Below are 27,699 nucleotides of genomic sequence, written 5' to 3' on the forward strand. Positions count from 1 at the left end.
CAAGCCGGGCAGACTGCTGGCCTGGCTGTATAAGAGTGAGACCCCCCCCGCTCGGTGATCAGTGAGATTAAGGATGAGAGAGGTTGCATCTGCAACACCCAGGAAGGGGTAAATGAGGAGTTCCTTAGGTTTTACAGACACTTGTATGAGGACACGGGGGAGGATATGTGTCAAGACATACTGGACACATTGGAGGACAGAGCTGCCCACCCTGGACGACCTAGAACGCGTGGAGTTAGACGCACCTGTCACCTTGGATGAGCTGGAGGTGGCGATTCAGAATCTGCCCACTTGCAAGGCGCCTGGTTCGGATGGGCTGCCTAGTGAGTTCTACAAAACATACAAGCAAGAGCTGCTTCAGCCACTGCTTGCCACTTTCAACGAGGCCTATGAGCAGGGGGAACTCCCATTGTCCCTCCGCAAGGCTGTGAGCATCCCACTCTTGAAACCAGGCAAGCCGGCCGTGGAGTGCGGGTCTTACAGACCGTTGTCCATGCTTAACCAGGACAGCAAAATACTTACGGCAGTGCTGGCTAATAGACTGAAGAAGGTGATTGGGAAACTGATACACCCAGATCAGACGGGATATGTTCCAGGCAGGAACATCACCGATAACCACAGGAGGCTACACCATATCATTGACCAAACTGAGGAGGACACGGGCGAGTTGGCCATAGTGTTGTTAGACGCGGTCAAGGCCTTCGACTCGGTACGATGGCCCTGGCTGAAAGCGGTCCTGAAGGGTACGGAATGGGACCTAGATACCTCAGATGGGTCCAGTTGTTTTAAAGCGCCCCAATGGCGAGAGTCAAAACAGGGTCCACAGTCTCAGATACCTGGCAACTTTGCAGGGGGACCAGACAGGGATGCCCCTGGTCACCCATGCTATATATACTGGCATTAGAGCCGCTGGCAATATGCCTGCGACAACAATATGGGGAGGTGGGCATAAGCACTGTCAGTGGAGGGCACCTGATATCACTATATGCGGATGATATGCTCCTTTATTTGCGTTACCCAGAAGAAAATCTGCAGTATGTGCTGGAGGTAATAGAACGGTACGCCACCCTTTCGGGCATATCGGTGAACCCTAGAAAGTCTAGTCTGTTTACTTTGGGCAGATACAGGAATGTCCTGGTACAGAGGCTGCCTGTCCTGCCAATACCATGGCAGCCTGTGACATTTAGGTATTTGGGAATAAATATTTACCACAGGGTTGAGGTAGAACACAAGCATAACACGGAAAAAGCGATAGAGGGGATCAAGAACAGCATGGTATTTTGGTCTAGATTGCCCCTGACCATGATGGGGAGGGCGGCCTTGCTCAAGATGGTGGTCCTGCCCAGACTCTTGCACTTTTTCGTGAATGTCCCGTTTTTGATACCTAGGAGCCTATTTGCGAAACTTCACAGCGTGTGTAGGGGTTTCGTGTGGGGCAGCTCTAGGAATAGGGTTGCTCTGTGGAAGCTCCAGAACCCATGTGACAAGGGGGGGATAGGCCTGCCTAATTTTGAACTATATTACCTGGCGGGGCAGCTGCAGTATGTGGCCAGGTGGCTTTCGGCGGAAGCTAGGCTTCTGCGTGGAGACTCAGCCCCATACTTTCTGATGGAAGTGGTGTGGTTGCGCAGAGACAAACTGGTGGGCAGGGGGCGGCTACTGAGGCTGGGCGATCTGACACAGGACATGGAAGATTGGGAGGGATTCGGAGCCGTACTCCCAGCAGGCCCCTTTGGCGGCGCTGTGCGGGGGCGACTCAACTACTTGAATCGGTCCGAAGATACTGGGAACAGGTAGGCCTGGCCACCCTCTGGGACATATGGCAGGAAGGGGAGGCATTGGATTTTCAGAGGTTGCAGGAAGAGACGGGGGTGCATGGTGGCCAATATATAACCTACACTAGGCTTGTGAAAAAGACTAGAGAAAGATGGCCCGAGACAGTGCTAGCGGAAGACCCTGATGCCTCCCTGGAAACTATGTATGATGTATCGGAGGGCGGGCACGAAATATCGAGGATATACGAGCTCGTGCGAGTAAGGGCAGGGAAGGAGTTACTTCAATTGAGACAAGATTGGGAAGAAGAGGTGGGAGGACCCATGACAGACGGGCAATGGGAATGGGCCCAGAGGTACCATAAAAAGGTGTCCCGAAACACGAGATTCGAACAACTTCAATTGTACGTTACCCATAGGGCTTATGTGACTCCCGGGAAGATTGCAAAGTTTGGGGGACCAGCTACGCAGCAATGCCCCAGGTGTGGGGAGGTGAATGCGGGACTGCTACACATGTTTTGGGCTCGCCCGGCAGTGCACAGATTTTGGGACGAGGTTAAGACGAAACTGGCTGGTGGGGGGGTGGTGCTGGATGTGGAATCGGCCTGGTCATGCATGCTTGGGTTTTTTCCTAGACCCCGACATTCAAAACACATAAGCAAGATGAAGGACCTGGCTTGTGTTTTGGCCAAGCGCAGGATTGCCATGGGTTGGAAGGCGGCCCACAGACCTAGGGTGGAGCTATGGTGGGCGGACCTCTTGAGGTGGGCGGAAGCTGAATCTGTAGTCTGGTTTGAAGCGGTCACTAGGGGGGGCGAGGAGGAAGTAGGGCCCTTGCTGGCCTGGCGGCAATTGGTGGCCTCTATGGCAAACCCTTATCAGGGTAACAACGGAACAGAGGACCCGGATGATGACTGCCTAAGTACTGTGCTACCCGATGATGCTTCTGTAAATGACATGTGAGAACCGGCTCTAGTTCAAGGGGTGGTGGGGGAGTTGGGGAGTTCTAACGAAAATGTGTTGGTCTAATGATGCTTTCTATGTATTGAAACAGTTGTGTGTTTGTTTGACTTTAAAATAAAATAAAAATATTTTTTAAAAAACAATAGCGCAGTAAAGGTTAACCTAAATACAATTTTGCTATGAGGCTGAGTGGGCATGTGCAAAACAGGAGCAGTAAACAGTAACAATAGCGCAGTAAGGTTCACCTAAATACGATTTTAGCTAGGAGAGGATGTGCAGACAGGTACCACTAGACAGTGCAAGTTTGCCTAGAATACAGGTGCTATCATCGTTTCTATGTGCAACCAGAACAAATGTGCAGTGTGGAATCATCTCGCTTTGCAGCGTTAGGGAGATCTGGGTTACAGTATACAGGCAGTAGCTGCCCTTTAGCACAAGTTTGGAGCACTTTATGCCCTAGTTTCATTGGTTCCCTTGAGGTCAGGGTCGAGGTAGGTGTAGTTTTGGTTGGACAGCATGAATAGTAATAGTGATGGGCAATGGCGGAGTGAACCACATTAGTGACATAGGCGAATAGGTAGACAGTAATGCAACATGTAGTAGTGACAGTGGCAACAGGTAGACTGAGGTGGTAAATAAGGTAGGCAGAGTTCAGGAGTCAATATGATCAGTGGAGACGCAGAGGGCGCAGCATAAGAAAACAAAGGGGTGGATAGTCTGGGTATCCGACATCTGACTACAGAAGGTAGGTGGGCGGGACAAAGTCGTTTCCAAATAGTTGAAAGCAAATCAAGACTGCTTACCCACTTGTCAGAAGGTGTTGGCCGGAAGAGATTGAGTGCAAGTTTAGGTTGCACTGGCAGAGTTCCTGGCCCTGGCCTCTGTCGGCTCTGGACAGGAGTTGTTCCTTGTTGTGTGGGGTTCCTTAGTGGGGGGGCCAGTGCTCGCCTGCCGGCGAGGGATTGGACCACATAAAGGACAAGTGGCCAATCAGGGCGGACTGCAGGACCTGGAGGCAGTCAGGGCAAGGCTGCATCAGAGGAGTAGGGTGGCGGCCATCTTAGATTGGGGTCCCCTCGTGGATATCAATGGAAGCTCTGCAAATATCAGTTGTGAACAGCTTTTTCTAGCTGTATTAATGCCAAAAAGGCAATTACAGGCGATCGGATGCACATGTGCAGAATTATCATGTGCTTTCAGAGAAATTCGGCGGAGTCGAAAACTGCTTTCAGCAGAGGGTGGCAGGACAGCCAAGGGGCCTACCTTTGCTTCCGATGATGCCCCAGCTCAGCTGGGGAGCGAGGCACTACTCCTGCAGTGACAAAGGCTCCTGCTCCTCCGAGGTGGGCACACGAAGAGTAACAGGGTCAGGACAGGAGTTGTTCCTTGTTGTGTGGGCTGTGTGACACACATGAAAAGATGATGCCGATGCAGTTCTCTAAAACCCCATAATCAAAAAACACAAGTGTAAAACACACATTAAAATGCATGAAAGAGTGGGAAAAAAGGCTCCCACTCTTTCCAGGTAAAAAATATCAAGTCCTCAAAATCAAGCAAAGTTGCTGGGGGTCTCATGTGAAGGGAATTAGCACATTTATGAGAATTCTCCCTAACAACGTCTCGTTAGTTAGCAAAATCTTGCAAAAAGTTGTTGTTACACATCTACCTACCAGAATCGAACAACTTCACCTCCTAAATAACTATCAGTCAAGGTTTTGCCCCAAGTGTAGCATACAGACACAGCCATCATCTGAATGGTGGATGATGCTCTCCAAATTATGGATAAGGTCATGCCTCGTCGTCCTTCAACTCTCGACTGCATTCGAAACGTCTACCACTGCATCCTGAAATCCATCATATTCGTTAGGCACTGAGGGCCATGGGTGCTAAGATTCTTTAGCTGCGCAGGTCTGTGGGTATGCATGTTCGGTATAATGTCATACAGTGGTACATGCCAGGTGTCATGTAAATGGCACGTAGTATGCTGCGTATCCTGATGCACCTCTTTGCCTCCGAGTGCTATTGCATCTGCGCTGTTCAATATCCTTTTATCCTTTTATTACTGCTCCTTCTTAGGTGCTTTTATTAATTCCTGCTGATAAATTGTGAAATTGTATTTTTATCCTTCACTTTGCTGCTTTGGTGCCTACTATCTACTCTACCAGCCTTCCCTTAGAGTACAATTTGAATCAGAGAGCCCCTCTCTCTGCACGTACTCAAACGCTCTGAAACTACATTTCCCATCTCTCTTGTAGTTTCAGAGCCTACTTTCACTCATACCCGGCGTGAACGCGCTGATGCGAAGGGGGCAAGCCGGTCTGTGCCGCTCAGTGTCCGGGACGTGTCGGACCAGCTACGCTGCTAGTGTGCCGTCCCCCACCATGGAAATCGCTGAAGTCCTAGCAGCTATCTCAGCCGCAAAAACCATCTCCAATGCTCGACTGGCGAGCATGAGCGATGAAACTACGGTATGTCTCCCCGTCCCTACTGCTCATTTGTCTATTGGGAATGCGACGTTTGATATCCGCTCTAAACGCGGATGGCTGTACTGTGCTCTCTCTCCCCTTCACACAGGCAGTGAGTGACCCGGGATCCTATAAGAAGACACAGATTACAGCTGATCTCCCCCCTCTGTTAGACTGCACGCCGCTTGATACTCGTTTGCCAGAAACTAGCAAGATATCAGAGTCTGTCAAATGAGTTGTCAAACCGGCTTCTAATATTGCATGTAAGCTCCTCAAAACAAGGTCTCACTGCAGAATCAACCGTCAACCTTCTCTTAATATACAGGCCCCCGTCCCTCAATGAAAAATTCATCTGAGCATTGTCAAATTATTTGCTGGCTATTCTTAAGCCCAACTCTCGTTTTTTCGTGCTAGGGGACCTGAACTACTGGCTAGGCCATGAAGATGACGCATTGGCTGCAGAATTAGAGCAGATTTGTATCGAGCTTGGGTTTGAGCAAAAGAAATGCGACCCCTCCCACCAACTTGGCCACACTCTAGACTGGGTTTCAGTGTATAATGTTGATAGCCCGGACCTTGTGGTTACCCTTTGTCACTGGTCAGACCATGCCTTTGTGCATTTTCCGATTACGGCCAGGTTTCCATTAAAATCTAAAACCAGAAAGCCCCACACCACGCTGGTGAGGAACTTAAGTCGCTCACCGGGACAAAATTGAACCCTTATTTGGTTCAAACTTCTGTTTTGGGGACTCTATTCCTGTCTCAGACACGTCTAAAATTCTGATTGATAAACTGGCTGCTATCACTAACTCCTTAGCCCCTCTGAAATCCAGAAGCACTTTAGATGGGAAGAAAAGTAATCCCTGGTTTTCACCCGACCTTCAAAAACTGAAATCCTCTTCTGTCAAGCTCTTTCACCTATGGAAAGCCAACCAATGCTCACAATCGTTGGCGGCTTATTAAACAGCTTCAAAAAAGTACAAATTGGAGATTATGGAAGTTTTTCTTAGTAGACACAATTTAAGAATCCAAAATGCCAAGTCTGATGTGAAAGAATTATTCAAAATATTGAAAGAACAGGAGAACATCTCCCCTCCGCCAGTGAGCTCTGTAATCAAGGACGCAGCTTGGTGTCAAAAAATTCAAGAAGCGATGCAAAACAAGCTTAATGGCATCAGGTCAGATTTAGTCTCCAAAAACAAAAGAAATCCCCATACATCTGCCCCAGCGGATGACAAGCTGAGGCCTTTTGTCAGATGCCCCTCCATCCTCCAGTTTAACTTCACACCTATTGTGGTTGAGGACCTGGCAATAGTCGTAGATCCGCTGAAAGCCACAAGATGCAAAGGAGACCCGTGTACCTCAATGAACATTAAATCATGCCCCCGACCAGCTCCTGGATGCCATCTGTAAATTTGTCAACTACTCCCTATCAGAAGAGCATGTTCCAACTGACATAAAAAAATCTGTGTCACCCCCATTCTGAAAAAACCTTCCCTGGACCGGACTGAGAGATTCCTCTCAACTGCAGGCTCATTTCTAATATGCTGTTCCGACTGAAAATACTTGATCGCATCGCATACAATCAACTCTCCAAACATCTCTATGAATTTCCCATCCTGAACCAATACCAGTCAGGTTTCCGAAGGGGCTTTGGTACAGAGACTTCGCTATTGGAATTGAAATCCAGACTTCTGGAGCAACTGGACAAGGGTTCTCTGTCCTTATTAATAGCATTGGACCCGTCAGCCGCCTTCGAATTGGTTGGCCACACCATCCTGGTTTCCAGAATGGTGCAGGTCGCCTATTTCTCACTCCTCACGGCTCATTGGATTGGATCTTTCTTTGCTAACAGAGAAAGTAGGGTTTCGGTTGATGAGGTTGGAGCAGCTCCGCTGCAGTTGATTTCGGGATTCCTCAGGGGGCTTGTATTTCCCCTTGTTTTTAAAACATTTTTATGGCTCCCTTCTTTGCCACTCTGGAGAGGGAGGGAGGGGGTCTTGTTCTCCAACTATGCTGATGATACTCAGTGTGTCATCCCGCTAACCGGCATACATGCCTCACATGAAGGTGAACTCCACAGAGTCTATTCTCTGATGGAGAAACAGATGGACTATAATTTCCTCTCCCTCAATAGAGGCAAAACCGAGTTGATTATAGGAACTCCATAGATGCTGGCAAAATTGGATCCAGACTACTGCTGCTTTATGTTGAGCGATGTGGAACTATCCCCACAGGCAAAAGTAAACATTTTAGGGGTTATGCTCGACCAACTTTTGAATATGAGTTCCCATGTGGGTTGCCTGGTTTCGGCAGCTGTCTATTATGTGAAGCTGCTGGCACACCTAAGACCCTTAATCTCCCTGGACAACGATGCTACTATAGCAAGGCTATTATCTGTTCCAAGATAGACTACTGTAGCAGCACCCTGTTGGGCATCTGCAAAACGAATTTAAACTGACTTCAAGTTGTCCAGAACATTGCGGTCCGAGTCATTGTTGGCCACGCCCGTCGTGATCATGTTTCGGCAGAAAGGTGGGCTCTGCATTGGCTCCCGGTTGAAGCACCTATTTGCTTAGGCCTTTTAGTCATGACTTTTAAATGCAGATCTGGCCTTTTACCACTGTATCTGCAAAATCTCATTCGCAAAAAGGTTAATAGCAGATCCCTTTGGTCCAATAATCAAGATTTGCTGGTCTTACCCAGATGTAGAACAAAGAAGGCCGAAAATGAAGCCGCCTTCGCGGCAGCTCCGGAGTCTTGGAACTCACTCCTTTCCGAGCTATGTGGCATGACCTCTCTCAACCTTTTCAGGAAAAAGCTGAAAACATGGCTGTTCTCGTAATCTGCTTGGACACCCCTCATGCTCTCTCCTTCTCCGATTAGTCTTCGTGCTTTGACCTGACCGACACCCTTTAACTCCTCCTTTGTGTTTTTTGTTGTCCGTTTTGTTACGCGCCCTAATGCATAAGGGTCCATGGTTGCGTATATAAATAGTGTAAAGTAAGTATGGCTGCTCAGAGATACTGGTTTACCATCCCAAACCTCACATTGCAGCCACCGCAGTACATACAATCAGATAGGATTCTTGTGACTGAAAAAATCTTCAAGGATAAATCCCCAAAGTGTCTGACACTGCCTTAATCAATGATCTTTCATAAGAATTCTTATTACTGTGATTAAGGCCTTTGAAGCAGCAGATGTTTCCATCCCTCCAACCTGCTAAAGGATCCATCAGGGCTATCTCCTTCAGATTTCCTCTATCTGTACTTACAAGTGACTTTGGGTTTAAAGGGGGCTGACCTCCATTTTGATGAGTATTAGAAATCTCCAGTTAGATTGAGGCTTCTTGTTTATCCACAGTGGATCCGGTTAGATCGACCAATAGAGAAGGATTACATGTCTATAAATCGACAACCGAAATAGTGACTGTCCATTTTTTTTATTTGGTGAGGGGGGGGTGGTTGTTTTCCTAGTTTTATTTACCTCCTTCCAAGCTACCCCCACCCTTTTCAGTCCCTTACCGGACCCCTAAATATACATTTAGTAAAAATGTCGAATTTCTTATGATTATTTTGGTTTCACTGAAAAAAATGTTCACTATTCTAATTTCAATATAACCACTGTATACACCTAGCGAAGGATTCACTCCCATGTCCACTTAGGACGATGCTACTACATACAATTCCCTTTTATATTTATTTACCAGGGATTTATCTTTAGTGGAGATTAAAGGTGGTAAAGGGATTGCAGCACAGAAGCTATCCTCAGAACAAGGTTAGCTGCCCACCATAGCAGACCTTTGCTTGTATATATTCTGTTTGGGTTCCAGAATCATTCCGTGGAGACTCTGCGTTTGCTCTAGAAAACACTTGGGAGATACTGACCCCAGTTAGCTTCAAAATGATTTCTAGACATTTGTCCAGACGCTGCTCATCTCTGACTCTTAAGGCTTGCAGTGTACAAATGTCATTTGTGATGTCAACCATGGATGTGCTTATGTTATTCAGCCATAGCTCCAGTATTGCCTTGTTTTCTGTTAAGAAATGATGGTCCTGGTTCGTACTACCCTCTCCCTACAATTGGGGGAATTGCAACTGTTGCAGGTGGTCATCAATGTCGTGTGGTCTCAAATACACTGGTGGTGCCAATGGTGCCATCTGCCACTAGAAGTCCCCCCCACCCCCATCATATGTTATCGAAATAGAGTGGGTGATCTATTGGGGCATCGTTCCTTCCACAGTTTCCCTGTGCACTGTCGCAGCCTCCTCTCTGAGGACTATCACTGTGTGCATCGGTTCAACGATCACTCCACTAAATAGTGGTGCTACAAATTTGAGGATTAGTGCATTAAAATTGCCACAGAGATGACCTTTTAGACCGCTTTGCGCATTGGGCCCTGCATCGCATGAGAGCACAGTTTTGTTACCCTGATCAAGCTACAGATCTTTTAAAGCGTTTTCCACGGTCCCCACGTGATTCTTCAAGTTGGATGGTGCGCCCATCAGGCAGTTCGCTGCATAATATCGGTCTATAAACCACTCCAAAGCCTCCAGCAAGGATCAGTCTGAGTGCTCAATACCTCCACAGTTTAACCCCACCTCCCGCGTATGTGGAACGGGAGATGATAGATTTGTCCCTTGGAAGAGAGAAAATTAAGCTCCACTAACGCACTCGATCACAACCCTGCTTGCTTAAGATCAAGGTTCCCTCAATTACCCCAGCTGTGTTGGGCAGAGCTGGTTGCTTGACGGGTATTGATTCAATTTGTTCATTTATGATCCCCAGAGACTCTGGTGTAACTAGAGGAGGAATAGCGTATTGCAATGCCTCCCTTGCCTCCTCTCTATCAGCCACACTTTTCTGAATCGCCTGATTCTCCCACCACGTGGCTTCTAAGTGCACATTTTATAGTGGATTGTAAGTACTTGGAGGTTGTCCTGGCTGAGTGCTCTACGTGTACTTATCGGAGTGAAACATGCTGGCTTGCACAGTTACCTTTCCTGCTACCAGTTTTTGTGAAGGGGTGCTTTGGCCCAGTTTTCACTCCCAATTCCTTTTTAGCATAATCATCTCTCCTGGTGGGTAATTACACCCTTGACACCGTTAACAGTCTTTGACTGACCATCCTCACCTCATGCAACTTAATTAGGCAGAGGCAGGAGAGAAAAGGGTAAAGACCTGACACAAGCGGATCAAGCAGTCACTAGCCCCCTGACCTCCGGAAAAACATCCCCTCGCACTGGGGGAACCACAGGGAGGGGCAGGTTGCACTCGCCACCTTGGCCCTCACGGCCCATTTTTGGCTCTGGTTTGGGTCCTCGGCCACTGCTGCAGGGAAGGGGGGGGGGGGTCACTTTCATACACATGAGCGGTCAACACAAGCTCCTCTGATGTGATTGCACTCAGGGACCTACTCTCTGCTACCAATCTATAAGTTAGTTGATCTCAAGTTACTCAGCAGCACGGTAACGCAGCTCACCTCACGAGTGCAGGTAAGATTTTCATGTATATGCTAAATCTTCATCACCTGTGAAACACCCAGAACTTTTTTCTGGACTTGGTGATTATTTTTCCATGTTTTTGGGCCAGTGGGAATCTCCCCCCACCTGCCACCCCACCAGTTATTTTACTGTTTTTACGGGTGACCTTTTTATGTTTCTGTCTTTCCATAGTGTATATTTGGCTTTATAGTTCCCTATAACATTTGGGCTTTATGCATTTTCCTATGGCAGCTCAAAGCACCTTATGGGCAATGTTGCTGGGTTACCCCTTGGGCTTCCCTTTGTATTTTCTCTTAAAATGTACCATGGGTGAACTACTGTTCCCAAGGGTAGAGAGGGATTTCCATCCTCTTTGACATGCTATAAGTCATTTATAACACGCCTGTACGCAGGTGTTTCTAGGTGCGACAAGTCAAGTGAGGGAGGACAAGACACAATCTTACTAGGCCTTGTGTCATTCAGATCATGCAAGAACGAGAAATGCAAGGGGAAAGGGTGAAGGGGAAGTGCAAGGGAGAGTGGAAAACAGGGCAGCAATGCTCTGATTAAGTGCAACCAGGGCAGCGCGGCTCTGGGTGGTGCAAGGAGAACAAGGGACTGTAAGGTTACAGTTGCAACCTCCAAGTGTGTTGTAGGCCCAGAGGTAGTGGAAGGGTGACTGATCAAGAAAGAGCCTGGTACACAGTGAGACGGAGGGTAGCCAAGCAACCAGTTGGTACAGCAGACAGGTAGGTCAGCAGGGGAGGGAGAGAGAGAAAGCAGAGGAGAAGAGGAAGGTTTTGAGCTGCTTCCGGAACTTCAGGTGGTCTGGCTCATGTTTGAGAGAGACAGGGAGCCATTCCAGAGGGAAGTACCTGCAAAGAGAGAGTTACCCCCCACCCCACTTGCTGCCTGGAGAAGCATCTAAACCTTAGAGAGTTGGAGGTAGCTGAGCAAAGGGTTCGATAAGGAAGGTATTTTGGAAAAGAGCGTTGGATGTAGTGCGGGCCCCAGCCCCATAAAGCCTTGTGGACAATGCAAAGGGTCTTGAACTTAATCCTTGCAGCCAGTGGAGAGATTTCAAGGCTGGAGAGATAAGGTCTCTGGGCGTGAGGCCAAGGATAAGTCTTACAGTCCTGTTCTGGATTAGTTGCAGAGGGCTGAGAGTAGAGGAAGGCAGATTGACAAAGACGCTGTTGTAGTGGTCCAGCCTAGAGAGAACCAGGGCTTTGGAGACAGTGGGCTTCTGTGGGAAAGGTCCCACTGTTAAGGAGGTGCAGCTGGTAGTGGGACTTCTTGCCGACGTCCGAGATGTGAGGAGAGAAAGAGCGTGGAGTCAAAGATGACACCAAGGTTTTTTGCCTTGCAGGAAGGTAAAGGAAGAAGGCCCAAGTCAGGCAGCCAGAGTGAGAAAAGGAAAGCAGGGGTATGGGACCCATTGAGAAGGATCTCCATCTTACTGGCATTAAGGCAGAGATCGTTGGAGGCGCACCAATCCGGAATCGCTGATAGACAGTCAGGAATGAGTGAGAGAGGAGGGGATGCCGAGGGCAGCCTGAAGGAAAGAGTGTCATCCGCATAACACTGACGGTTAGAGGAGAGGTTTGAGATCAGGTGGGCTAAAGAGGCTAAGTAGAGGTTGAAAAACCAGGGTGAGAGGATAGAGCCCTGGGGAACGCCACAGGTAGAGAGAGGTGGCAGAGAGAAACGGACCAAGTTAGACTTGGAAGGGCCAGTCCAAGAGGAAGGTGGTCAGTCAATCCAGGGCCTGATCCGCGATGCCCAAGTTCTGACTGAGTCGATTGATCAGGATGGCGTGGTTGATTGACAGTGTCGAAAGCAGAGGAAAGATCAAGGAGTATGAGGAGAGAATGAATGCTGGAATCAAGGTTAGAGAGCAGATCTTCACAGTTGTTCAGGAGAGCAGTTTCGGTGCCTCTGGCAGCTCTGGAACCAGACTGATTGTGATGGAGACAACCAACAGATTCAGTGTGGAGAGTAAGCTGGGAGATGGCCAGCTTTTCCAAGAGCTTGCCCAGGAAAGGGGTGATGGAGATTGGGCGATAGTTTTCCGGGCAGGTAGGATCGGCAGACGGCTTCTAGAGGAGGGGGTACACAAGGAGGTGCTTAAGGGGAGAGGGGAAAGTTGTAGTGGTGAAAGAGTGATTACAGAAATCGACCAAGGCTGGAGCGAGGGTGTCAATATGGACCTTGATGGTTCTGGAGGAACAGGGGAGCACCTGTTTAGACTACACTTTCATAGATCAGACTTGTCTAGAAACTTCATCAGGTGTTGTCAGAGAGAAAGAGGAGAAAGGAGGAGAGGGAGAGATAGCAAAAGGGGGGCAGAGAGAGGAATAGAGAGAGGAAGAGGAGATGGAGGACAGGATGTCCTGAGTTTTAGCAGAGAAGTGAGAGGCCAGAGCCGTACAAAGGGCCTGGGAGGGAACAGCAGAGGTAGAGACTGCAACAATATTGGCCAGTTCCTTGCAGATTGTAAAGAGTTTGGCTGTGTTAGAGGCTGCAGAGATGCGGACTTGAACATGTGCTCTCTTCTTGGACATTTTATATGTTAGACCAGCACACCCCACCTTATGGAATGCTGGGGCGATACATAGTATCCCTTTTCTCAATGACCTGGCAACATTCCTGTTACTGTGTCAAGCAAACTCTTATGGCTGGTGGCAGTGGATCTACTTTAATGTCTTTTTAGTTAATATTACACGCAGGCTGTCAAACCAGCTGCCGTGGGGGGGGGGGGGGGGGGTTAGTCCTGATGGGACAGCCACTCGCCCCTTTCTGTAAACTGCTGGGAGAGTTTTCAGAAGTTGTGTGTGGGTTCCTGAATAAAAGTCTGATTCTGTAAGCTGATGACATGTCATCCACTAGAGCTGAATCCAAAGAGGTAGATGAAGAAAAGACGGCTGTAACTAATTTCAGTGACGACCGGAGATGCCTGCTGTGTACCCAGAGCCTGTTTGGACCCTTCGTTCCAAACGACCTGGGGGTCCCGAAGACAATGTACTCTACCCAGAGGTGGGTGAGACTCAGTCTTGACAAGATTTGCATTTAGAGCCATTCCTCAATGTGCTGCAACCTTGCTGGGCTGCAAACACCTAGACAAACAGACAGACACCAATCCCCAGACACACACATCCCCAGACACCCAGACAGACCCACACAGACACACACAGAAACCCAGACCAGACAGCCAGACACGCACAGACAGAGATACAGTGTAAGGCACTCATGGTGGCAACAGTAAAGACAGACAAGTGATCACAGTTCAAGGGTGTTTATTAAACTGTATAAGTAGGTTGGAAAAACGCCTAATCTAAACCTAAATCTAAGATGGAAGCAAGTTTCCACCATCAAATAACAATAAGATGGTGCGAGTGGCGTCTTGTCAAAATAAAAGGGCCTATACTATAAAAACCTATTGCCAATCTTTACGCTAAATACAAAAAGAAGCGTGGGATAATGTTCTTAAGAAGGAAGTGTTCACAAATAATAAGTCAGGATGCGGTAGTCTGAGTCTCCCTTCCCCACGTTTGAAGCACAGGATAAGGTAAGATTCTGGAGCACAGCACACGCTCTAGCTTTCCCCAGCACGAGCCAATTCCTCTCAGGAATCAGGGCCTTCGGTGGTTCAGTCTTTCTATAAAAAGTCTCTTGCCGCTGTGGGCCCGATGTATTCAAAACAATAAACAAAAGTAATTTTCTGTTTGCACGTTAGGTGATGCCTTTCACCCTTGGATCCCCCTCTACTGGGCGCAGATCCCTAGAAAGTTCCTTAAAGTACCAGGACCTCTGATAGCTACGTTTTCCTGCTTTCGAGGGCCTGACAGGTTCAAAGTATCAGAACAAAAGGTTCAACAAAATGTTCTAGATCCCTTCTCTAGTTGTATCTGGGTGATAGTGCTTCACACCCTTGCATTCCCGCTCTTCCGGGCTCAGACCCCTCTTGAATATCAGCTTTTATTTGTCATGTTCACTTTAACATGGTATGCATTCAAAGGCTTCCCCTCTTGTACTTTGCTTTATTGCATTCAAGGGCAGGCGGTGTTGGCTTCTCATCCTTGGATCCCCCTCTTCCGGGTTCAGATATGACTCGACTGTTGGCCTCTCTCGATCTGGTTCACTATGGCTTTAAATGCAAGTTTCTTGGTGCTATTCGCTAATCTTAATGTCTATTAATATACTTCATTGTGGACATCCCTCAGCCGGGTTCACTCTGGTCAACACATTGCATATGAGGACTTCAGACTTCGCCCATCTTTATCGGCATCCCTCTTTCGAGTTCACTCTTGCCAATCTTGTCAATCGTGCCTTTTTCATTCAACTTCTACGATGCAGGATTAATTTCCCTTAGCTTCACAATCATCTGTCGGTCAAAGACATTCGACTGTACAGAGGATTTTACAAGACCCCTGTATGACCGCTTTGACCTTTTCCCTTGCCTTTCCCAAGGTCTTCTGGCACTGGTAGTTTTAACAACCGGGTTATCGCCCAGAGTTTTCTTGAGTGAGCACCCGCATGGTGCCCGACTCCTCTGTTGCTGGTTTTCCCCCTTCTAGCCTCAATAGCTCTTTATGCTTTTCACAGTTCAATTAGCCGCTTGCTACTTTTCGTTAAACACAGTTCAGTTTCTTATCGCTCTTCCCATCGACTCACTGGCTGTGATGAACTGCTTGGCTTTCTTTCTCTTTGGAGTCAAGGTTGGTACCACGGAGACAATCGTCTCTCCCCAGCTTGGTTATCAGCAGAGGAGGGTCTTGTGTACTGTTGACATCTACTGCAACACATGCTAGCTATTGTTCGCGGTCTTGCGCTTCCTTCTGCGGAGGTTTCACAGGCCTTGGTCGGGAAAGGGCAAGGTTGCTTCTCTCCTTGTCACCCTCTTGGTATGCGCTGTCTTTCTCCTCTTGGACTGCTGTGCTGAGTTAGCTCTCGCATTGTGCGGTCTGCCTTGCTCGTATTATGCTCCACCTTTTATCCCTATGCAGAAGGGAAAGGGCCGTCAGGTGTGTGTGTGTGGTTCTGGTCAATTGCCTGACCCTGGTGTTGGGACATGCCAGGCAAACAGTTTTATGAATTAGTCTGTTGTCTTTCGTGGGGTAAGACAGTATTCATGTCGGAAAGAGGAGGGGTTAGTATATCTGCTTGTCCTAAGGGGTCGGATGGGGGAAAAGGTTTTATATGAAATTACAATCCTTGTATAAAGGGGTTTGATAAACAGAGAAGGGTGAGATTGATAGGATTTGCGAAATAAATGCGAATGACAAGGATTATTATCATGAAAGGAACAGGGGAAATGGTAGTGTTTTGTCTGAGCCGAGTGAGGCGGTGGGAAATAATTAGAGGGACGGAAAGGAAAATGACAGAGTATTCGGGGAGGAGAAAGGAAAACAGATTCTGGGAGAGATAGTTTCTGGGTGAAATGGAGTTTGGGACCCTGGGGTATCTATTTACGGAGTGGGTTGTTGGATCTGAGCCCGAGAGATTCAACGGGAGGAAGGGAGGCAGATGTCGTACAAGGCCTCAGGGATTTTGTTGTCCTCTCCTTTTTCAATGGGATACTACTGCGTCTGTCCTGGGGTATTTCTTTGAGTACAGCCCCAGCTGCCCCCATCCAGGTGATCCTTTCTCCCACGTTCTCTCCTAGGGTTAGGGTCTGAGAGCATCGGCCCTTCCCAGGCCACGTGAATAAGGATTTCTCGAGGCTAGTTTGAGAGAATACCCTCAGGGTTCTTACAACAGGCACCGACAGATACACAGAGACCGATACACAGACAGACACACAAAGACAGACACATGTGAAAGCAGCAGCTTTCCCATGCAAGTGCATTGCCTTATAATGACATTCCTGAGACGACAGGAAGAAGGCCAAACTACAACATGGCCATAGAACAAGCAAAGATCTTGAAGCACAGTCATCATTTTAGGGCACTAGCCATGATAAACAGCCATACGCGGTAAAAGCGAATGGGCATACCAAAAATAATGCACAGATGGTAAAAATGTCATTGCAGAGTGCAGCCCTCACCACTACCCTGGGCCTTGGTCTTCATCTTAAAAAATGTCACTGCTGCCAACATCGTTAGGCACATATAAAAGTAACAAAATCCCACGTGTAAAACATTAGGGCTATACAAAAGTATCTCCATTGCACTGCACTGGACGGTGCTGTGTGCAATGTAAAAATACAAGTATGTAAAAGTGAAACAGTTTCCCAGTACTGATAGTCTGAACGACTGATCAGTTTCCCCATAACAAATTAGCAAAAGGGAAGTTCAGCTGAGGGCTTTACTTCCCTTCAAAAGTCAAGACAGGATCAAAAACAGCAAAAATAATGTGGTTCCATAGAAAACTATGGAGGGAAAGTTGCAAAAAGAAATTCTTTCCTAACACTGTGTTAATTCAGTGTGCTTGAATCTACAACTTTCAGCATAGCCTACAGTGGCTTTCAAATAGACTAAGCACTCTCATAAACCCCACTTGCTCTGCAAATTAAACCATTTGTAGTCAAAAGCCCAAGTCTATCCGGGCTGCCCCTAGCATAGATTTTTTTTCTCTCTTTTTTTAATTAAAATGTGTATGGTTTATATCTTTAAACCTTACATTTATACATGAATTCATGATTTGTTTTAGATCTTTAAAATTATTAGTTCATCTGTTCGTTATTTCAGACAAGATCTCTGTCCAGAATCGGATGACAGTCGTTATCTTTCTTCTGTTGTTGCCGATGAGTATGTGTGACCATCGTTCCCCGGGATCTAGTTCGGTTGTAGCATTCAAATACATTTGACTGATGTGAAGGCGTTTTTCTGCAAGGGCTGGGCATTGCATCAGGATATGATAAACGCTTTCAATTGCTTCTGTGTTCTTGCATAATCTACACGCCTGATCAAAATTGGAGGTCTGGCTTCTTTTTCCTACAATTTCTTGAGTCGGTAGAAGACTGACTCTGAGTCTCATAAAAGTGTTGCAAATCCCTCGGTGCGGAAATAAGTTGAGGTAGTGTGGCATTTGATTTAAGGCTCTAGTTTCGCCCTTACAATTAAGGGTTAGTTTGTATTGATTTTTAAGTTTCTGGATCGTTATCCCTAGCATAGTAATATTTTCACACATTTGCCTGGCCAGGACAGTGCCATTCTACATGTAGTAGATAGGGTTCAAGAAAAGCCAAATAACTGTGGGAGAATGATCCTGGGGGAATATCTAGTCTAGTGCACAAACCAGAGAACCATAAAAGAACAACAATGGACACATACACAAGCTCAAGGCAGTGTCAACAAACAATTTAACTAATACTTTTTAATCTGTGTGTTGATGCCATTTGTTACCAGACTTAAAATATGTCAAGTTTAATTGCACTTTGGGAAAGGGCTCACACATACCTGTCCGGTAAAGATCGATTTTCAGCATCTTCAACCATGCTGGATGTTCCACATTTTTTCTCAGACATTTCTCTGGCAATACATTTCAATTGTTCCACTTCCGTTTTCAGCTGTTCACAGTTTTGAAGTATCTGAGACTTTTCCACTTCCATTAACTGAACCTGAAATAATAAAATACTATAATAAAGCAATTACAAGCAGAGTAGGGCCACAGGTCATCGGATAATGAGGCTTAAAAGCACTGTTAGGGAGATTTCCCAACAGTCCTGTGGTGGGGGCCAAGAATGATGAACCTGGTAGTTGTAGGGAGGGTTTCCCTAAAGATATTCCTGACCTTCACAGTGGAGGCATCCTTAGCAGTCAAGGCTTCCCTTTCCAGAGGGTGGAGGCATGGCCCAGGTACTACACACAATAATGGAAGTTCCTCACAGTGGATTACTGAAAACCGATCTGTTATCAAAGGGTGTGTTTACAAAAGATATCTGCAGTACAGGTTAAGTACTGAAAATCATGACTACATCATTAAACCACAGTGAGGTGGCCTTTGGTACACACAATGACAATTTAAACATTCAACAACTCACAGCAGGCAAGCAAGATGTTTCACTACTTTAGAATAGTTTTCAAAGTGTCCTTAGAGAACAACAGGACAAAGGTAATAAAGGCACCTCTCCATTATAGGTTCAAGGGGCTAAAGGTTAAAGAGTTCATGGTGAATGCGATCTATGGGCTGACGTTGACTGTTAGGAGGGATTTTCAGAACTACCGCTGGTGCGGGATTCTGAGAGGCCAAAAACTCTGTAGTGTAGGCTTAGAAGCGAGACTTATACTTTGGAGATCAGGAATTTGATATGCCGGTACAATTAATAACAGACTTTAAAGTAATAGAGGAGTACACAGTTGCATAAATCAACCTTTTTTATTAGGCAGGTATAATATAAGGAAACTATACACTCTACACTTATCTACACATATATGTGGCCCAACGGCGGACTACAGATTACTTTACAATTACACACAGTTATAAGCAATACAGCAAAGCAATTGCATAACTATTTTTAGTCAAGTGAGCAGGAGAAACGTGGCAAAACAAGTAAAATAATATGCAGTGTTTCCGTCGCCAGGTAAGCAAAGCTCTAGTGTTGTAAAGGATTCAGTTCATAGGCAAGTACCTGGGTGGGAGGGTTTCGGAAATCAAAGTTGCTCTTCAATCAAATTTGGCCAAAGCCAACAAAGCCCACTTTTGTAAAACTGCGTTTGCCAAAGAGAAAAAGGGGGACCCTTGCAATTCCTACATGCTGAAATGTCCCCAGGAAGTAATTTCTGGACCAGAAGGGTGGTGTTAAGGATTGGACTATACACCTATTGAGGGGAGAACCAAGAATGGTACTTTGCTTTACAAAACTGCCACCCCAGATAAATGGGAATCACTGTGGCGAACTACTCACAACTTTGGTCTGGTTGCAGGTGGTCAAGGGGTCACATGTGCAGTGGGTGAAGTTGTATCAGTTTTGGGTCTAGCTACTGGCAAGTTTGATCTCCAAAAGCAGTAGAGGTCTCAGAATTTGCCAGCTGGACAGAACAGACTACCTTGCATGACTACCACTATGACTTTTATAACGGTCGACGTCCAGGTCACTGAAAGCACATTGAATTGGCAAAGCAACCCCAGTCAGGGACCACAACTTGATCCTAGACTTGCTCCAGGTAACTATGTTCCTGGACTACAAGTCTAGGATCTGCCTCTTGTTAGGGTTATATGCGAGACATGCCCGATGCTGCGTTGATTCTCATTCAATAGATAGTTGGCCCCCAGAAAGCTTCAGGGACACCCCTGAATTCCACCAATTGCAAGAGTGTTGCAGAACAGGGCACTGATTAAATCCACCAGTCTAGGTGAGGATAGCCCCGAAGGCCTACCTTGATCGCTGAATATGTTCCAGAGCATCCCCAGTGGCTGGATTTTTCGATGCTCGTTTCCTCAACAGTCCTTCAGCTCTTTTCATGTTCTTTTGGAATCTTGGTTGCAGTGGGGACCTACAGAATGACTCTAGATCTTTTCTCATCAAAAGTCTGGGCAGGGGCCTTTCCAGCCCACCAACGAAAATGGTCTGCACCATTCAAAGAGGCAGTGGCTGACCAGTCATGTGTAGCCAACTGCCTCACATTTTAACACCAACAGACATCTCCTGAGTCAAATGTAGATTGGGACCAGACAGACCCAAACCCAGTTTCAATCAGTTCCAGTCACACCAAACACTGATCTGGCAAAAGAGTTAATCTTATGTGGAGATCTATTGGTCGGCTTCAGAGGACAGGAAGACTGCCAAAAAGCAGAATGGCACAAAAGAGGGGGGGTAGTAGCTTGAGGAGCAAACATTTAGAGTATGTTGCTGAAAATTGCTCTATCGCAACCTTCACCTCAGCAGTTCACACACCGACCTGTGGGATTCCACAAGGCTCGTATGCCTCTCACCACTACTCTACAACATTTACAAGAGCCCACTCATCAAGGACATGGTCTCACTTGCTACAACTATGTAGATTACACAAATTATCTACAAAATCAGCACCAGCGGAGAAATAGACCAAACCTTTACCAACAGCCATTCAAAAATCAACAAATGGATGATCAGCAACAGCCTTAAACTCAACCCAGAAAAAACAGAAATTAGCATGTGCAACAACTGCTGCATTCAACAGCACATACTATTGCCTAACAAAATGGGAAAGTAGACCAGAAGCATCCAAAGTATTTAAAATCTCAGAATATTGAGGGACAGCGACCTAACACTAGAATCCCAATACAATGCAGTAGTGACATGCTTCTTCCATCTAAGCACAAACGGATACTACCCTTTCTCACCATCCGCACAGAACATTTGCCATCATCTCATGCATGTCAAGAATAGGCTACGCCAACAGCATCTACTTTGGAATGCTGGACTACCTCACCAAAAAACTGCAACGGATACAGAACGCAGTAGCAAGACTACTCCTCAAACGTGGTAAGAAAGAGCATATTGCTCCAGCACTAAGGTCCCTACATTGGCTCCCAGTCAAAAAAAGGATTTACTTCAAAACGCATCATCATCATCATCATCATCCACAGAGCTCATCATTGGACAAGTAACACAATTCCTGCAAGAAACAATCTCTATAGACCAAAAAGAACCCAGCGATCGAGCAATGTCATAACACTTGAACCCAAACAATATTCCAAAATTTAATATGGTGGATCAGCCTTCTCATAATCTCAACAAAGCTCTGGAACTCACTCCAAGGAAATACACACAATCGGGGAACAGCTGACCTTCAGGCAATCACTAAAAACCTGGCTCTTTGATTTGCTAGCATAAAAAGCCAAACCAAGGTCGAAGAGAAGCATGAAAGCTAAATACAATGGGACAAACCACAAATTATGGGATCCTGTTTCGGAACTCCAAGACCAAGTCAGGGTATGCCCCAACGAAAGACAACGTAATATGGTTAACCACTGCACAAAGGATTTTAGTCTGAATACAAAAAAAAATCTATGCAACATCACAATAAGGATCTCCCCTTCCAATCATTAACCATACTAAAACTCCCTGCATCCTGCGAGTGCCGTTAGCTGTCCTGCCCTGTGCTGAACTGCACTGCTCTGAATGGAAAGCAAAACATTTTGCTGTCTGCAGTGGAGGAGATTATGGATATTATTTGCTTTGACTTTAGTCCGCCCAACCGGGCCGTCAGCAACTACTAAAGAACAGGGGCACACACATTTCGTGAGTGCTCCTGCGAGTGCTATTAGCGGTCCTGTCCTGTGCTGCACTGCTCTGCCTGGAACTCCAAGCGGTTTGCTTTCTACAGTCGAGGAGGTATCACGGCGCGAAAAATATCCGACACAAGGTGAACAGAACTTTAAGCACTGATCAGGCACAGAACCTCGACAGAAGTTTAACTTTTCTTTTAGATTACAGATATTCTTTGCTTTGACTGTGGTCCTGCCCACCCGAGCCGGCAGCAGCTACTAAAGAACAGGGATGCACGCATCCGCGCGCACGCATCTTTGCGCATGCATCTCGTAAGTGTTCCTGCGAGTGCTGTTAGCTGGTTGCAGATGGATGGCAGAGATAGTAAGGCTTTAAGAGTTACTACAAGTACATAAAGTCAATCACTGTACTCGGGATTATCAGCGGAATTATATAATCCTAATTTAAGTGCGTTAGTTCATGGTTGTTAAACTTGTTCTGCACAGATACAAATACTCGCTTACAACAGAAATGTGAGCGCCATGAAGAAAAAAAAAAAAGAGCGTTTGGCTCCCTCGAACAAAATCAATCTTAGCTGCTCCCTTAGCTTTCGCCAAAACTATGCGTATTCATGCAAACATACCAAACACCTACCAAATAGAACACTCACAAGTGACTAACACAACACCAACTCTAAAACCGTACAGCAAAATGAACACCTCCTGCAAGATCACACACAATCATAACAGGCTCAGTTGCAACCCCATGCGCCACAGGCACACAAAACAACCTACAAAGATGCACACGCCCAAACGCCCACCGACCCATACCACTTAGAGGCAAACCCAACACACTGACTGCTTTTTCTGAACTGAAAGTACCAACAGACCAGCAAAAGCATTCTTTCATTTTACCTCTCCTCCCACTAACACCCCCCACCTTGCCTTTCAGATTTGCAAGAGTACCAAGAGAACATGAAAATGGCTGTGGTACAAAGTGTTAACCACATTAAAACAATATAACAAACTGATGTAAAGAAACCGTGTACGGAAGGGCACAGGAAAGAAATGTAAAACACTGTTCAATGCCAGCAGTCTGCCCCTTGCACATCATACAGTTCAAATAAAATGTTGCTAGATGAAAACATGAGGGGCAATATCCTTGAAACATTCTACTAAAGGTGGCTTGTGTTATGAAGTAATAACATACAAAAAATAATGCAAATAAAAACACCCTGCATTGGTTGACTTGGGCACTTAGTAGGAAACAATTGAGTTGAACAGGTGAGTGAGGATAAAAAATATCTGACTGACCCAAAAGGAGCCAGCACACCAAGTCAAACAGATATGCTGGGGGTTCTATTCAAAGGAATGAATCCCTCCCAACCCACCCTTAAATAGGGAGACGGGCACGAATCCACTCCTGGATGTATTTCCTGTTCCAATTGGTTATACTTCCTAGACAAACCATCAGCATTGCCATGTTGGGAACACGGCCGGTGCTCAATACTGAAAGCAAAGCCCTTGAGGCTTATGGACTACCCAAGCAGGGTTGGATTCTTACCTTGATGTTATGCCACTTGAGGAGCTTTTGGTCAGTCTGTATTTGGACACGAGTCCCAAAATAGTAGGGTCTTAGCGTGCATCATGCCCACACAGCAAGGGAAGAATGTTTTGTGATAGCATAGGTGCGCGTCAGCCCTGTTGGGTGGACCATGGCTCTCCAAAAGGGAGGTGGCAGATATGTCATGATGTTTTGTGATAACTGGGTTATGCTTCCTAGGCAGATTTGGAGAATTTGAAGCTCATACACTATGTAATGTTGGATACATGAGGGGCTTGAGTGTGTACTCGGGCAATCCTGGGTGACTTAATTTGCCCAGGCGTGTCTATACAAACTCCAAAATGTTAATTGGGTGACTCCCAAACCTAAGCCAAGAGTAACGTAGTCAAGAATAGACCGAGTATAAAGATGAAATGTGTTGCTAACAAAAGGTAACACAATGGAGTGATCAAACTGGAACAGTAAAATAGTAAAGGTCTAGCACCCTGATGTCAAAAAGATGTATTCAGTGTTTGTTCCATGTCACATAGTATGAGAATGTATTTTAGTTTATGAGATAGTGTGGTTCCTTTCTTGGAAGTAGGTTATCAAAGTATAGTAACACTTATCCGTCTATAGTGAGGAAATATAGTCTGTGCTCACTATGCAGAATTTGTTGCCTGTGCTCACTATGCATAATTAGTTAATTAGTCTCTGTGAAAAGCAGATGTGGATGTGCGACCAAACAGGAAAGGTTGGAGGGACAACCCAGATGTTGGTCCTTCTGTATGCAGTGACAGACTGCACCCTTCACTCATATTCTGCTACTATTCTTTGATTGTTAGCAGGAGGCTGGGACATGTGTTGTACAGTGCTTTATGCCACAGCAAGTCCACCTCACAGGACTGCAGGAAGAGCGCGGGAAGCTTTCGGGTCAAGCTAAACAATGTTAACACCAGTACACCCAATGATCAGTGCTGTGGGTGCCTTAGCAACCCAGCTAAAATGCAAAGAATAGGGTTGAAACGGAAGTGAATGTGCCCCAAACGTGACTCTGGTAAAATAACTGGTTATTTGGGGAGCTTAGACGCCTGGAAATCCTTTTAACAATAACATTAATCAAAGGTTATATGTCAGAAATGGGAATCTGCCATGTTCACTACTCCCTGAAAAAGGAGCAACATGGTCCTTTCTTTAGCCTAAAACTATCTCACCAGTGGCCCACCTCAACTGATTGCCGAATAAACATATAGGGCACACCTTGACTTTCTCGTCCAATTGGAATAGGTATGGTTCAATACCTGTCTCAGATGCATCTGTTTGCATCAGATGTCAAGGTCCCCAAGAACAGGTGCTTTGCAAAGGGTATCCTGAAAGGCCTTCTCACACTCCTCAGACAAAGTCGCATTTTTAGGCTTCTTGGGAGTAGTGAGCACAGTAAGAGCTGTTTGTTGGGGAGAATTCTCAGAAATGTGCCAATTCCCTCTACCTTAGAGAACCCCAGCAAACTTTGCTGGATTTCGAGGACTTGATTTTTTTTTAACCTGGAGAGAGTGATACCCTTTTTATGTTACCCTTTCCTTACTGAATGGCTGGTGGTAGTGGTTTACTTTTAACTAATGTGGTGTGCATTTACCGCGGGCTGCATTCGCAGCTGCAGTAAAGCACCCAAGGGTACCATTTTTGTCAAAATGGCCCCGGTCGTCTTTTTTCGCCACTTCTTTGTGGAAAGGTCCTTCTTGAGATTTACTTTGCGTGCCAAACCAGGTTTGGTCCCTTTGTTCGCTTTGCCTTTGGCGGGATTCACGAGTGAAGCCAGCCTCTGGATCCAGGGTGTCTGGTGGGGGCAGGAAGTGAGGGAGGTGCCCAGAACTCTCTGTGCTTAGTCTCCTAGGAGACCCAAATGCACTCTGTGGGGATTGGCTTGCTGACTGTCCGACAAGGACAGCCACCCTGCTGGGTGACTGACAGCTAGGCTGGAATGAATGGGAGCAATCTGCATAAAAGGCGAGGCTTTTGGCTTGGAAGGCCGAGTCGACCACTGGAACAAAGGAATCAAAGAAGAACTTGAAGAGGACACCTGTTGCAACTCCTGGACCATTGGTTTGCCTGGTGAAGCCTTGCTGCTGTGCTGAAACTCCAAATTCATATCGACAGAGAAGCTCCTGCAAGGACGACTTCTCCCTTTGAGTTGGTGGAACCAATCAACTCCAAAGTAAGCCACCTGGACATCCTCTCGGAGCTGGTTGAATTTCCACAGAGTTACTGCTGGAAACCGAATAGCCAGGGAGAGGAACACCAGTTCATGCGTGTTGCTTTTAAGCTGGCCAAAGAGCTCTAGAAAGATCCTCCAGACTCCCAAGAAGCAGGACTGACCGAGCCTGAGCCCCCTCAACAGATTGCAGGACCCCAGAAGCAAGGAAAGCCCATCTCGACAGCCAGGAACCGCAGTGTTGCTTTTTGCGGTAGACGGAAGGAGCTGAAACACCGAACAGCCACTTCTTTGAAGATTGCCAGTTGCGAGCGGTGACCGTCCCATTGCAGTGCAGGAGTCCCCAGAAGTCCTCCCTCTTGCCCCCACGACTGAGGTCCAGGAACAGTCAGATCTGCAGAGCTGCAGAGGAACAGAAGTTATCTGCTGCACTTTTTCTTCAATCCAAAGGTACTGTAAAGTCTAAGAGAACTTACCTCTTGTAGAGTTGCTTGCATCGTCTACCACTCACAAGTCTAATGGCATGTTGCCCTACATTGATTCTTCTTTTTCTTCAAAGACTTCTAAAATATTGTGCAAAGACTTTTCTTACTTACCTGCAAGGAAGTGCTCCAGCTCACATAGACTTTTGCCCATTGACTTTGGGCCTGTTCCACTGAAGGATCTTATTGGGGGATCTGAAAGCAATTGCCTGCTTAAGAATATTTGTGATTTCTTGTGTGTTCTAATAACCTTTTCCTTTGACCTATTCCTAAGCTATTCTAAATGCAATAGTGATATATTAATGTCCCCAGCACCCTAACTACTGAAGTCACCCGAGGGTGTAGGTTGTGTCTGTGGGACATCCCAAAAGGGTACTTACTGATTTAGATAGTGTATTTCTGTGTTGCGTTATATTGCTCCCTTCTGAAGAAGGCTTAATCTAACTGACTTATAAATACATTAATAATTGTTTATTCAAGAAACGTTGTGTAAGAGTTTATTTGAATACTTGTCAATGCGAATCTCTGTGTAACTCCCCTACAGCTCACATTGACCCCTCTTGAGAGACGTCTGGCTGGCTGCTCAACACGCTTCCAACCTGTGTAGTACAGACTTAAACCAAAAGCTGAGTTCCTGTTGCCAGGTGGTCAGGGTTGTTGTAGTGCACCCAAAGGGTACACTACAACACTCTTGAGAAACATGGTCTTTGCAAGTGGAGCTGAATGCTACAATATCATCTACATATACCATGCAGAATTCTTTAATCCCATTCAGCCAGTGGTTTAAAGAGTTGGAAGCTGTGCTCGCAACTTTAAAAAAAAAAAATGCTACTGTTACTCTACTTTTATTTTAAAAAGAAACCGTTCCAGAATGGTTTAGTTTTAAAATAAAAGTGTAGAAAGAAGTTGAAACTTGCCCTTTAGTGCACTGTACTAAACATTCCCTTACACAGAAAGTGTGTTTGAATGTGCGTGGGAGGGGCGTGGCGATGGGGTGGTGCCAGCAGGGGACATAGTTTCACTACTTCTTTTCATACACTTCGGCCACTGCATTCAGCACATGAGTCACCAATCTCTGAAAAGTAGCAGGTGAATTCTTAAATCACATAGCATTTCTCTGAACTGCTAAATCCATTGTGGGGTAGGAAATGTGGTTTTCTTCCTGGCACTGTCAGTCAGGGATTTTTGACAATATCCACTAGGGAGATCAAAGGTATTAAGGCACTTGGCAGCACCTAGCTCTGTCCACCAAGTCATCAATCTGAGAAATGGGATACAATGATGTGTTCAGTGTTTATGTTTTTCCAATTCTGGTAGGTGTTATTCAAGAGTTTTCAAAATGTTCTAAAAAAATCATTGTTTTCCTCAAAATGATTGCAGATGTCTGTTCTTCCAGTGTAGACTAAAATGGAACTTGCATTGCTATAACAATATGCATAATTCAGTTGATTATAAAACATCACAGAATTTGAAGGTGCAGCCCTCGTTTTCAATTAGTATTCTCGGACTTGTAGTCATGAATGTATAATGGTAACAGAAAACTACACATGCAAAAAATGCAAAGAATCAAATGAGGACTTGATGGGCTTCAGTTGTGTAACATTGAGAAAGATAAGAGGTCAAATACATTTTGCAGTGAAGCCTAA

The 27,699-nt window shown here is 46.1% G+C and overlaps 1 protein-coding gene across 3 annotated transcripts in view; it reads right to left on the reverse strand.

The window, feature by feature from the left end:
• MORC3 (MORC family CW-type zinc finger 3) overlaps positions 1-27,699 on the reverse strand; it is a 918,269-nt gene that overhangs the window by 32,881 nt on the left and 857,689 nt on the right. For all 3 annotated transcript variants that reach the window (XM_069636114.1, XM_069636116.1, XM_069636115.1), the window contains one exon: positions 18,084-18,244. In XM_069636114.1, coding sequence (XP_069492215.1) covers positions 18,084-18,244 — 161 coding nt within the window. The remainder of the gene's footprint in view (positions 1-18,083; positions 18,245-27,699) is intronic.

This window comes from Ambystoma mexicanum, chromosome 7p (genome assembly GCF_040938575.1).
Source record: "Ambystoma mexicanum isolate Mex_15411 chromosome 7p, UKY_AmexF1_1, whole genome shotgun sequence".
Classification (NCBI taxonomy): Eukaryota; Metazoa; Chordata; class Amphibia; order Caudata; family Ambystomatidae; genus Ambystoma; species Ambystoma mexicanum.